The sequence below is a fragment of the Mesocricetus auratus genome, unplaced genomic scaffold (assembly GCF_017639785.1).
Source record: "Mesocricetus auratus isolate SY011 unplaced genomic scaffold, BCM_Maur_2.0 contig_11969_pilon_obj, whole genome shotgun sequence".
NCBI lineage: Eukaryota > Metazoa > Chordata > Mammalia > Rodentia > Cricetidae > Mesocricetus > Mesocricetus auratus.
In genome coordinates this window covers 3,105-16,679 of record NW_024432091.1, presented here as the reverse complement: position 1 = coordinate 16,679, position 13,575 = coordinate 3,105, and the positions used below count along the sequence as shown (strand labels likewise).

The 13,575-nt window shown below is 49.7% G+C and overlaps 1 protein-coding gene across 2 annotated transcripts in view; it reads left to right on the top strand.

Annotated features, from left to right (window-relative positions):
• LOC121138300 (translation machinery-associated protein 7-like) overlaps positions 1-13,295 on the top strand; it is a 30,600-nt gene extending 17,305 nt beyond the window's left edge. Inside the window, exons 1-2 of one of the 2 annotated variants that reach the window (XM_040741034.1) lie at positions 8,804-8,974; positions 9,123-13,295. In XM_040741034.1, coding sequence (XP_040596968.1) covers positions 12,790-13,062 — 273 coding nt within the window. In that variant the 5' untranslated portion in view covers positions 8,804-8,974; positions 9,123-12,789 and the 3' untranslated portion in view covers positions 13,063-13,295. Of the gene's footprint in view, positions 1-8,803; positions 8,975-9,122 lie in introns of those variants that run through there. The other variant, XM_040741033.1, reaches the window with a different exon arrangement.
• The last annotated feature ends 280 nt before the right edge of the window (positions 13,296-13,575 follow it).

The following is a 13,575-nucleotide window of genomic DNA, read 5'->3' as shown; positions in this document are numbered from 1 at the left end:
GTAGTTGAGATCTGCATCCTGATCTGAAGGCAGAGAGACAGAGATTGGGCCTGGTTTGGGCTTTTTGAAACCTCAAAGCCCACCCCCAGTAACATAACTCCCCCAACAAGTCCACATGTCCAAATCTTTGTAATGTCTTCAAACAGTTCAAATATGTGAGCCCACGGGGCCATTCTCGTTCAGACCACCACATCCTGCTTCCCCGGTCTGCTGCTTCTCTCCTGTGCTGCCCTAGGAGCGTCTGGTTTCCCTGTCTGTGGTAACACCTCAGACTCCCACATGTGCATTGTCCCGGTTGTGTCCTTCAACCCCTGAGAGAACGCAGAAACGAGACCTCTGTTGATGATGGTTATGGGTTATTGGTGGCAGGGTCCAATTCTGCTATTTTTACTGTAATGATCACAGATGTCTTCCTCTGATCTGCCAGTTGCCAGGCCAGCCCTCCCGAAGGCGTTGGGAGCATAGCTTCCGTCCGACTTACTTAGCCTGCACGCGCCCTATGACTGCTGCTATGCAGTCATGGATAGTTTGCATCACTTCCTTGAGTTCCTGTGCTTCAGGATTCGGACTGGCTTTTCTCTTCTTTAAAGCTACCACCACCACCACCACTTCAAAGCCTGGAAACATTCCCTCATTGTGCTTCCAGAATGGGAACCTGCCTAAAACCCTCCCTCCCTCCCTCCCTCCCACATCCGCAGCCCTGACTTCATTGATGTTTTACTGCAGAGAAGCCAAGCTGTGCACTAGGAATATCAAGACTCTGCAGTCCCTCAGAGCTGGAGGCCACGTCTCCAGGCTATGTGGTTTCCAACTCTGCATTCTTGAGGGGGGGCAGTCCCTGGGGTCTTATTTGCTTGTTTCCCCATAAGGGAGCTTTCCAAGACCTCCCTCTTTTACTCTTTTTTTCATTGGGATGGCTTAGTTGAGCAGTGGGAGATGCGGGGGGGGGGGGGGGCAGGATGGGTTTTGTTTCAAGTAACAGAAAGTGCTGGGGTCCTGTGGGCTCAAAGAGGTATCTGCTTGACCAGATCTCATGGAGGCTGGAAGTGGACAGAGGCCAGACTCAGGGACTAACACTGTCTGCTTCAGCCAGTGCCTGTCATGTCCCTTCCACGCAGGGTTCTGCACAGGGACTGGGAAGGTGGGCTAGGGCTGCCCGGGAGGGGCAGTCATCACAGTTGCTAACAAAGCCTTGTTTTCTGGGGCTTAGTTAGCCATGGGGACACTCGGCTATCAGGAAGTGATCAGCTGTCTTTTCCAAGCTCCTTGGGCTCTGGAGAGGCCTTCTGTGGGGTTTCACCCGGCTGTCAGTGATTCTATGTGGGGTGGGAGTGCGAGGTGATGAGCTCTGCTTCTGGAGGGGCCCATCTGGGGTCTGCTGAGTGTCCCTTGGTGGCCATGACAGCACTGTGAGGACAGGGACCGGTCTGGCCTGGGGCTCAGGATGTGTATCAGCAGCACAGACAAGGAGGTCTTCCGTGGACCCCAGAATCCCATTGCTGTATAAGCAGTGTCTGTGTCTAATAGGAAAATTATGTTTCAGCCCTTTGTTTAGATTTGGCTAACATGTAAAAAGCCATTTTGGTAACTTCTGAATAAATTTATACCCAGACCCAATTTGGTACAGCAAAGTTGGTTCCCCTCTTAACCCCAAGATATTTAAAAAACAAATGCTTATTAATAGGCTTTTTTTGCATGCCAAAATTGAAGCTGAATGTCAGAGCACAGGAATGGGTTTGTGTGGATAGGGGAAGGCTGTTCGCTATCCCCCATTCCCCAGCCTACCTCCTGTAGAATGGTCTGGCAGTGCCTAAGGACTGTAAATACTTGGGGTTGCCTCATTGGCCTGTCAGCATGGGCAGGAAGCAGCAGATAATTTTATGATCCATAAAATCAAGCACCAGACATGCTTAAAAATTCATTAGTGTTTGCTTGTCATTACAGATAGCCTGTGTTGTTTACCTTCTGACTAGACAGTTGTGGGCAGGGCCCAATTTGAGGGCATGCAGAGCCCTGAAGCTCTGGCCTGCCTGCAAGCACAGTTGAAACAAAACTTCCGTTCATGGATAGAGACTGGGTTTGCTCTTGGACGTAGGTGCTGTGGACTCAGATCAGCTTTCCTTAGTGGAAAGGATGACTTCCTAGATCCTACTCATAGGACGGGTTGTGGTCCTTTGCTTGGGTTTCCCCTCTGCATTGGGGACAGACTCCTGGAGGTCATACCCAGGTCCCCACTGCGCAGCAGTTTGAACCAGTCTATCCCTTGCTCAGAGCACAGCTCTGTTTCACTATCTTCCCAACTCTCAGACTCACAACATTCAGGGTCCAGGCTATGGCTGTCACCATGATTCCAATGTATCTGTGGGGCTGTGGGGTCTGACCAGTCTTGGCATTGGATGTGCTGAGGTCAGGCCTTTAGCACCCTTGAAGTCTGAGTGGCATCTGGGGGGAAGCCAGTGTGCCCAGGGCTGGATGTCTGGGATCTTGGAGTAGAGTTAGAAGTTGGGGTGTAATTACTACCTTCATATGGTTGGCTTAGGCATTCCTGGGGCCTGTGTGGGGTCATGAGTTTTCCATGCTTATCATTTGTTTGCTCAGCACGTGTGGACAAGGCACAGACCACTTGTCAGTCTCCCTGTCTGGTGTTCTAAGGGATCCAGGGATGTCAAGGGATCCCTGCTCTAAGAAATTTACCTGTGTGGCCACAGAGGCTACGTTAAAGAAGATAAGCAGAGGGCTACCTGGGAGGGGAAGCAGTACTCCTAGGCGGGGGAGAGCATTCTTGGGGGGGGTCCCGTTTATCTTTACCTAGAGAAATGTTGTGATGTGGAAAATAGAGAAATAAAGGGTGTCCAGTTAAGGCAAGGGAGGAGAAAATGACCAGTCAGGGACAATGGCTGAGGAAGGGTGTTGTTTGAAACTAGACTGGTGAATGGGAAGGAGCCCTGTGGAGGCCTGGATGGCTCTAGTCCGAACAGCAAAGGAGCTGCTGGCTCCTGGGGAGTTGAGCTTCCTTCCAGCCAGGCAGGCATCTAGCCCTGCCCCTCAGCAAGCCCCAGAGCAAGCCATGGTGCTTTGCTTTCCTGGAGTTGTGGTGTCCCCCTCTTCTTCTGTGGCACTCCTGCCTGTCACTGGCACGTCCCTGTTTCTTACCCATTCTTGCCCTGCCCCTCCCTTCTGCCTATGTCTCAGTGTGCTTCCCCAGCTGCTTGTCCTCTGTCTCCCATGGGCTTTGGCATTTTTTCTTAGAGGATATTTGTGCACCCACATGCTCCTCCTTCCATAATGCCCCTTCACCTGTAGCTTTAAAGTATCTACCCACAGCTTGTTCCAACTTTCTAGTAGGTTCCTCAGAGACTTAGCTCAGTCCCAGGTCTCTAGGAAGCACATGCAGGACATATGGCCCACTCGCTGTCTTCTCCTGGCCTTTGTGCCCCTCCCCGGCCCCACCACTTCGGTGTTTCACCTGCTGTACCTCCTCCTGGGCTCTTAGATCTCCCTCTAGGCCTGCGTGCTCACGGCTGTCAAGCCCATCCTGCTTGCTCCCACAGGCCCATTATAGCTCCGATCACACTTAAAATGCACCCTGAGTACTGTGTTCAGATGTTATCTGTTTTCCCCTGAGTTGTGCAGGCTGGCTTTGTGCTGCCGATCAGAGGGGCACTGAGAATGGGAACAGCAGGCTGGGCCTGGGGTTGGGAATGAAGCCGTGGTCTCACTGCCTGCCATGTAAACAGTGGTTTCACACCACGGCAGGCTGATGGCTCCACCGTCTGAAAGGCTTCCGTACGCTTTTGAGTAAGTGTTCCTGTGTAGAGCAAACATCTGGAAGGCTGGGTTTCCCTCTTGCTTCCAGGGATGAGATGACTTTTCTGAAAGAGCCATTCCTGTTGGTCTACACAGGCTGGCCAGGGCCTCCCTTGGTTAGCGTCAGACAGTACAAGTGTCAGATCAGCCTTACACTCCAAAGGGTGCTGCACTGTGTAACCATTGCTGGAACTTATCAAAAGCCTAGTGTTATTTCCAGAGATCGTCTTCTGTTCAGGACTTCAAGCTGTGATCCAAAAGCCCATTCCTGGGGTGGGAGAGGATTCTTTTAGTGTGAGGTGCTCACTGAAACTTAGCTTGAACAACACAGACTAGTCTTGTGGTGCGTCCTACAGCTAGCTGCCAGCAATGCCTGACCCTGGCAAGGCTTGGGGGATGGTTTTAGGGTCCAGCCACCTCAGGTCCCTTCGCTACCTCTGGCCACGTTGAATTGTACAGCCACTTTTCCTTCCAAGGGAACTCTGCTCATACCCTGGTCCCTTGCCAGGTAACCAGCCGAATTCCTCAGTTGTCCCGGTAGACTTCCTCCATTAAATGCTGCCTGCCTTGATCAATTTGCATATATTAAACTGTTCTCGTGAAGCTCAGCTCTCTTATCTACAAAATTCGACAGTGAAGTCTACTTCTCCCTCCTTACTTATCCTGCCTCCCTTTCTCCTCTTCCTGTTCTCTTTGCTTCTCTCTCTGTCTCCCTGTCTGCCTCTGAACGCCGAGTGTGCCCTAATGATCTGTCCCCAGCCTCCCGCTCCAACCATGACTTGGTGCTGCTGCCTTCTGGAATGGTCCCATCTGGTCACCTCTGCCCGCATTGTGCAGTGCCAAAGGACCTGCAGCTCCAGAGTGTAGCACAGCCTTGCTGTGCTCCTGTACAGTCTTTGGTGGAAAGACGCTGGGGGGTGGCTTGAGAGTGGGATGGGGTGGGGTAGGTGGGGTGGGGTGGGGCGGGGAGCAGGGGTCCCCACCCTGCCTATTTGGTGAGGGCTGGTCTCTGTCTAGGTGCCTGTTGCTTCACACTTTTTCTCTGTGACACGAAATGATGGCTGTTAGCCGAGATAGAATCCACCAGGTATCTAAGTTCTCTTCTTTTGAACATGTGTCTATTGTGGGGAAGGCACAGACCATAGCACGCTCTGGAGGTCAGAGGACAAAAGTGGAAGTCAGTTTTCTTCTTCAACCATGCAAATTCAAGACATCAAAGGTCACCAGGCTTTGTTGCAAGTGTCTTTTACCCCTGAGCCATCTTATCAACTCCCTTTCCCCCCCTTCAAATTTCAAAAGGTTAGATTTCTGAGACATGTGTGAGTCTGCCTATCACTTTCTGTACTGGAGTAAGTCCGTTAGCATAATTTATGTGTTTTATAAAAGGTTAGAGGCTGCACTAAGAAAGCCACATAGCCTTGGAACCACTGGGTTAATTCTCCCCTTTTCTGGTGTGATTTTAGCATGCTTATCAGCTAGCAAAGTCTCTTCTGGCTCAACACAGAAGACCACATGAAGAGCCTGCATCTTCCTCAGAAGCACATGCTTCCAGAGAGCTTGTTTTGTATTCCCCTTATGCTAAGCATTTCCTGCAGCATGTGACAGTCAAGGGAACACTGGTTTGTGCAGAGGAGCATGCTGACCAGCTTACAACTCCACTGGAAACAGTGAGACACAGATTAGATATTGCCAAAACCCAGAGCAACACATCCGGAGACAAGCTAATGTTCCCTCCTGATGCCCAGAGGAAAGACAAAGGAGAGACTCCCAGTATCTTCATGGCCGCTCACAACTATCTGTAACTCCTTTCCATGGGACTCAATGCTCTCTTCTGGTCTCCCTGGACACCAGGCATGCATGGTGTGCACAGACATACATGTAGGCAAAACACCCATGTACTCTTAATAAAAAAGATGCTGGTTATGTGTTGTTGCCCAGCACTACCCAGAGCAGCCGCCATCTTCTTAAGACTAGATGGGTCTGGTTTGCAAAAGATCACCAGAGCTGGGTTTGTCGACTGTTGGCATTCCATCTAGAGCAGAGGTTCTCAACCTTCCTAATGCTGCTACCCTTCAATACAGTTCCTCATGTTGTGGTGACCTCCAACCATAAGATTACTTCCTTGCTACTTCATAACTAATTTTTCTACTGTTATGAATCATAATGTAAATATTTTTGGAGATAGAGGTTTGCCAAAAAGGGTCTCGATCCATGGGTTGAGAACTGCTGTCCTAGGTCATTAGATCCTAACCTTCACATTCAGCCACCTTAATCAAATTCTGTCCTGCTTTATACCTGGCTTCGTGGCCTCTGAGAGGGCTGGGGAAGATCAGGGAGAGGGAGCCCCATCCATGTGGTTATGGGAAAGCCACCGTGCAGCATGAAGTCTTTCCAGTAAGGCTATTTTAGGGGCACCTATGGATGCATAGATTAAGATACATGGGACTTGGTTAAATATAGGTTAATTTTATTTGGGAATAAGTCACTTACATAAGGAACCAATGACCCATACTTTCTAGCTCCAAGGATCCACACTCAGGCTGCTCTCTGTGACCCGACCAGAACCAAGAGAGTGAGCTGGGGTCCGGGACTCCAGACCTAGGCCTCCCTCCCCGGTCACATCTACACCTGTGACCACGCCAAGATGGACGTGGTCAGTGCAACAGGTGCAGGCGGGGTGGGTATCTCACTGCAGGGCATCCACAGTCTGTGAGTCACCCCTCACCTGTGCTCTATAAGTAGTCCAGTTAGCTCTGGTTCTCCAGGGAGAACAGTAGGTTGAGTCTTAGTCTCCCATTAGGACCTTAAAAGGAGTGGGATAGATCTGGCCTGATCCCCTATAGCAAGAAAATTCTTGAAACGTGGGTATCAGGGATCTGAAAAGGAGGGGGGGAGCAGATGTGAGAAAGTCCTTGTTTGTAATGCCTTAAGGACAGAAGCTGCTGGATAGCACAGATGCAGCGTGAGTGGCGGGTACCCTGTGCACAGATAACCTGCAGCAGCGGCGGGCACCCTGTGCAGAGATGATAACCTGCAGCAATGGCGGCGGGTACCCTGTGCACAGATGATAACCTGCAGCAGCAGCGGGCACCCTGTGCACAGATGATAACCTACAGTGGCGGCGGCAGGTACCCTGTGCACAGATAACCTGCAGCAGCGTGAGCGGTGGGTACCCTGTGCACAGATGATAACTTGCAGCGGCGGCGGCGGCGGGTACCCTGTGCACAGATGATAGCCTGCAGCGGCGGCGGCGGGTACCCTGTGCACAGATAACCTGCAGTGGCGACGACGGGTACCCTGTGCACAGATAACCTGCAGCAGCGGCGGCGGGTACCCTGTGCACAGATAACCTGATACAGAAGATGAGGGTCTGGCTCCAGAGACAGAGGCGGGGCTGAATTCTGACTCTCACACACAAATGGGGGTGTGAGCAGATTTGCATAACTTCTTCAACTCAGGTTCCAGTCCTCCATCTGTGAAGTGGGGCAGTCATGGAGCCTGTTCCATCGGCTTCCAGTGAGGACGTGGGTAAAAGTGTGTGAAGCGAGTGATTGCTGGTGTGTGCTGTTCTGGTCTACACAACTGACGGTGATTTAGTTGTCCCCTCCCCACTCCTGTCACTTCCCCAGCCGCCTTCCTATTCAGAGCTTTTATAGCGAACACCTATGTACTGGGTCTCTAATCAAGAAAACAAAGTGTTGCGGGTTTTGTTTGTTTGTTTTTCGGTGGGTTGGTTTCTTTAAGAGAATACTTGAAAGATGCTGCGTCCCATCCCATTCCCAGTGGCAGGGTGGAAATGACCATATAACCCTTTGGGCCTCCTGGCTGCTGTGCTATGCTCTGTTAATTGGGGCCCCTCCTCTGTCACATGGACTGAAACTGCAGGGCTGCTCTTGGCTGCCACTGGCACAGACAGCTGGATCTAATTGTGCAGAGCTTTGCTGGATGAGGGCTGCAGAGGGAATGTTTTGGGAAATCTGCATCATCGTGACCCTAAACCTACTGCATGTTTTCCAAGCAGACAGTAGTTAAGGATTTGCTGAAACAGTAGTGCTGTAAATGAGTTGTTATTCTATAGAAAGAACAGAACTGAAAGCCAAGGAAGACAGATTGCTCCTGCTTATTCAGAGACCACTCCCATGCACACACTCAGCTCTCTTCCCACTGGCTTTGAGCTGCTATGCTGCCTTCTGGGCCCTGCCTCCTTCCTTTCTCCATCTCCAGCAGGTGTTTGTTTCAAATGACTGAAGTGTCGCCCCCCACCCCACCCCAGGAGACAGTGGTTGTACCCCTGCTGTCACCAGCCCAATGTGGGTGCAGCAGAAGTGGTCTGTGTGCTTGGCCCACCCCGCTGGTCTTGCTCCTGTTTTGGGGTATAGACCGCCAGTGCTCAGGTGAGGGTCCCCAGTAGAAGACTCTGTGCTTGCCTGGCCTGGAACTCTCCTTCCCCACCTCATTCTGTCATTTTCCCAACCACCTTCCTGTTCAGTCACATGGGCTCTTGATATTTCCAGCCACGCTGAGGTTCTACTAACTCGGCCTTCATGACTGCCCTTCCTGCTGCCTGGATCCCTTTCTGATGCAGTTGCCGGGAATGGCCCTCATCCCTTCCAATCTGTGTGCCAGGCCAGAAGTTTACCAGGCAGGCCCTGGAGACACTCTCTCCAGACATTCCCTTCCCTCATCCTGGCCAGCGGTTTCCCAAAAATACTTCTCTTTTCCCTGCTTACTACAGATTTCTTCTCTCTTCTCCTGTAAAACCTGAGCTCTGTGGGCATGAGCGTGTGTGATGTTTCCATTGCTCTATTTCCTCCACCTTCCTCAGTTCTGGAATTAGACATGTCTCACATCTGCCCACTGTTCCTTCATCTTCTTTTTGTCTGCCTTCGTATCCGTCCTTCTCCCCCTTCCCCTCTCCCTCTTCTTCCTCCTAGAAAGAGCAGAGAGAGAGAGAGGGAGGGAGGGAGGGAGGGAGGGAGGGAGGGAGGGAGGGAGAGAGTGCTGCACAAAAGACTTGTATCTAGAAAACATCCTTTAGGGGCTGGAGAGATGGCTCAGAGGTTAAGAGTACTGACTGCTCTTCCAGAGGTCCTGAGTTCAATTATAGACTCACAACCACCTATAACGAAATCTGGTGTCCTCTTCTGGCCTGCAGACAGATGTGGAGGTAGGATGTTGTATTCATAATAAGTAAATAAATAAATCTTTAAAAGAAAAAAGAAAACATCCTTTAGGATGGACATCAACCTGGAAACAAAATCAGTTGTTCTTTGCTGTGCTGAATTACACCAATCAGAATCCCTGTCTCTCTGCAGCCCTCAGCAGATACCAAGATCCTCAAGGCCCGGACCTCTCCATCAGTGTCAGCTTCTTGGATGCCCACTTTCCCTAGCTCCCTTCCTCCTCCCTCCTTTCCCCCTCCCATTAAGAACATCATATTTCCTTAGGTGAACCTGCAAAATGGCAAACCAACAAACAGCACTACTGTCACTGCGGCTGGCACCTGTTACTCAGTGCCCGTGAGTGATGGGCCTGGATAGTGTTTCGTTGTTTGACAATCTCAGGCCATTCTAAAGAACAGACATTGCATCAGGGCCCACAGGTCTCTTCTTTCTGTCTCTTAATTGCTTTATGATGAGTATAGCTCATGTAATACATAAGTGTACAAATATTAAAACACCGTTTTAAATACTGTATGACTATAGAGGAAATACAAAGTGACATGTACAATATTTTAATATGTAGATTACACATCGCCTCTTTTTTCTTACCATTTATCTTCATCATGTCTTCAAGACTTGTCCAAGCTTCCTTTTTAATGTCATCCATATCATTTTAATTGCCCTTGCTTTCTCCTCCCTGGGAGCCTGCTGTCCTGCTCCAGGTTGAACTAACTGCTCCTTAGCCCTTTGCACAGCTGCCATTGTGGGGCTTCTTTTTGGCTCCCTGCTGCTAGAGTCTTCTTAGTCATGCATAGTAAGGTTTACTTCCATGTAGTTTGAGAGATGAAAGCTGTCATGTTGGCCACCATGTAGCCACGGGGAGAAGCGCTTGTCTGCCACAGGTCCCGTGTGTGCCTTCAGAGTCTGCCTGTGTCTCTGTCCTTACCCAAGCCTTTTATCTTTTTAGACTGTCTTCATGACTGAGATCATGTGACACTGCTGTACGTTCCTTTCCTTAGTGTAAGGCGGGGGGTGTGTTCCTTTTCTGGCTGAGTGGTTTGGGGTTCGTGGTTAGGCTAGGATTGTTTCCTCCCCACCAGCTGGTGGACTAGGCAAGTGGAGAATGGAGGTGCCGTCGTGTGTAGTGTGAAGTAGACGGCGGGCCTCAATGGGGAAACACCTACCTCTGGGTTCTCTGGAGTCCACCGGCCTTCTTAAATGGCTGTGTGGGTTGAAGCACACAGCTGATCTTGTGTCTCCTGTTGACAAGTAAGTCTGTTATCAGTTTGTGTCTTACCTGCTTTCCACACATTCTCTTAGGCAAAGGTTCTCAAAAATCAAAAATGACTAATTTTTATAGAAAATAGAATGTTTTCTTACTATTGAATTGTAACAATTCTTTGTATATTGCATATGTCTTATAAAAATCTAACCAAATAAAAATATTACAATCTTTTAGTCCCTTGTATTTTCTTTTCTTGGGGTATAGCAGTGTTTTCGTGTTTGGACTCTTCTCCTGCTCTGTGTTTAGGTTTGTGTCACCTGTCTTTTGCGTCATTGTTCTGCTTTTATTCTGAGTCTGGTGGCTTGTAGTTATGTCTGATCTTTTCCTTTTGTGTGGTCATGGCCCTATACCCACCCTGCAGGAAGACAGTCGGGTTGATTGGCTTGCAGGGTGCAGAACCCCAAATGCCTGCAGGTGTGGAGATTTACTCTTGGATGCTAGAGGGAAACCTGAACTTCTCCACCCTGTTTTCTCCTGGTGGGTATGCTGTCTGAGCTCCTGTCCCCTGCCCAACTTCTTCTTGTTGGTAACATAACCAAGGGCCTCTCTGAGCTCAGCCTCCCACATCCCGACCCTAGGCAGCAGACTTCACTGCCCATAGCCCCCCCCAGCCTCTCCTGGCATGGCCTACCTAGGGGCTATGCTTTAGGTAAAAACCGCACTGACTTCCAGGGACACCACAAAGTCACTCATTGATTCGTGGAGCCCTTCCAACCCCATTCTCATCTTTTCCTTCTAGGCTTTTCTTTCTGGGCTACATCAGGCATTGCAGGAGCAATGTGTCACTCCCACATGTTGCCTGGATTCAGGGTAGCAGTATCTGTCGGTGGTTTGGGACTTTGAGAGTTTGTCATGAGGACAGGTGATGGGCAGAAACCCAGTTTCAGTCACATACTAAGCCCATTGCTTTCTCACCCTTGACTACAACCAGTGTCACTGAGTGTGACAGCAGCAAGAGTCTCACTTGCGTGGGCAGTCACACACGCAAAACCACTCCTGCTGTGTTCAGGGCCATTGGCATCTTCTGGAGCTGAGAAGAGTGTGGTTCTAGATGTGCCCTCTCAGTAGATGGGGCTCTTTGAAAGTGCTCCCTGCTAGCTGCAACCGTAGGTAAGTGGCAGTCTCTCTGAGCCTTGTCACCATGTAGATTCAATAGGCCCTTTTGTACACAGTAAGCCCTACTGTTTGCCCTGAATCTCGGCTTCCAGGAAAGCTGTTAGCTCATGACTGCAATCCCTTTTATCGTTCATATCCACCTTTGCAGCCAGAGGCCACTTGTCCTTTTCTGGCTCCGTAGATCCCCGCATCAGCTCTGATACCTGCTGAGTTCCTTAGAAGTCCTTGCCTAGGCACCGCCATGGGATGTTATGTCCTGTCACCCAGCTGTCTTCTTAACTGACACCTTGTCATGAGTAGATTTTGTTGGAAAAGGGTGAGCATGTTTGTGTCTTTCCATATCAGAATTTATTGAGCAACAAGAAAATAATAGGTGACATCAATTTCACTGTCTTTAATCCACTAAAAACTACTGAGTTACTTGGCAGACTTGGTCACTGGAAGGTACAGATTCTTCTCTTCCAGTCTTAATTACTAACTCTGGTCACACATTTGTCTTCAGAGAGAGAGAGAGAGAGACAGACAGACAGACAGACAGACAGACAGACAGACAGAGACAGAGACACAGAGAAACAGAGACAGACACATAGACACACATGGAGAGACAGATACACAGAGGCGGGGCAGATGGGGAGTGGGGGACCACACAAGTGTCAGAGAGGCCTCACTGAAAGCAGAAGTGGGAGCAGCCGCAGATACAAAGGGTTACTGCAGGTGCTTAGGTAAGAGAGTGTAATCCAGTCTCAGCCTGGAGGGGCAGGGCTGCACCAGGCAGGGTGCCATGTCAAGTGGCAGCCCTGGGGACGGAGCTGATCATGTGATGCAGGCACCTGAAGGGATGGTGACGGTGATGGGGGTGTGCTGTGACCATGGGAGGGCAGGGTTATTCTGGGTTGCAGTTCAGAAGACTGCCATGAGTTATGATGGGAAGACAAGGTAGTGGGAGTGGCCTGGTCATTGTCATCAACCAATCAGGAAGCTGGGCAGTAATACTCAGCTGGCTTTCTCCCTCTTCCCTTCTGTTTATTCTGGGCCTTTAGCCCATGGGAAGGTGTTCCACCCACAGTCAGTGCCGGCTTCCTTATCTCAGTTAAACCTCTAGAAACACCCCCTCCAGACATTCCCCTGGGATGTGTTGTCTAAGACAGTTAAGTTCCAGTAAAGATGAACCCTTACACCCAGAGTTAGGTGTCCCTTTTAGATGACTCAGGACAAGGGATTGTGCCATTTTTTAGTCTGGTATGTTTGATTTTTTTTGATGGTTTTGATCTGCCCATGTATTCCTGACTTAATTTGATTCATTAGCAGGTAGTAATATTTTATGTAAATAACTTTGTACCCATGGTTGGTGCTAGATAGTGGTTTGTTTCTTGTGCAAACCTGTTTTGAGGTCACACTGCCTTGGCATTTGAACTCAAAATGAACTCAAAATGGAGAAAACTTCTGACTTATAAAATAAAGTTATCAGGGTCTGGGAAGGGGCTGTCTGTGGGCGCCATGTCGGGCCTCGAAGGTGGCAAAAAGAAGCCCCTGAAACAGCCCAAGAAGCAGGCCAAGGAGATGGACGAGGAAGATAAGGCTTTCAAGCAGAAACAAAAGGAGGAGCAGAAGAAACTGGAGGAGCTGAAAGCCAAGGCCGCGGGGAAGGGGCCCCTGGGCACAGCTGGAATTAAGAAATCTGGCAAAAAGTAAGCTGTTCCTCATACCTGAGATGATGGTGACCCTCTTCCCTTCCTATTTAAACATCTGGATTCCCTGCATAATAACGTCTTTGCCACCTACAGCTAGAATGAAGTGTCATCCTGGAGCCTGTTAAACATCTGGATTCCCTACTATAACATCTTTGCCACCTACAGCTAGAATGAAGTGTTATCTTGGAGCTTGTTGTACATTGTAATAAATAAACTTTTGTAAAAAAAAATGAAAACAAATAAAATAAAGTCATCAGGATACAGCATAGCCATAAAGCAACTGTCCTGTGCACCAGGGAGTGACAGCCTGTTGGCCACACACCTGCTGGACCCTCTGTGAAGTCTAGAAACTCTGCCCTGGCTTACATAAGGATGGAGTCCAGTCTTGCTACCCTGCCTGTGCTGCCTGGACAGATCACCTGTCTGCCTGTCACTCATTCTTCTGTTTAGAGATTGGAGGCCAGAGCAGTGGTGACGGTTGTATGAGTACGCTGACGCTCTTGAAGATCTAGAG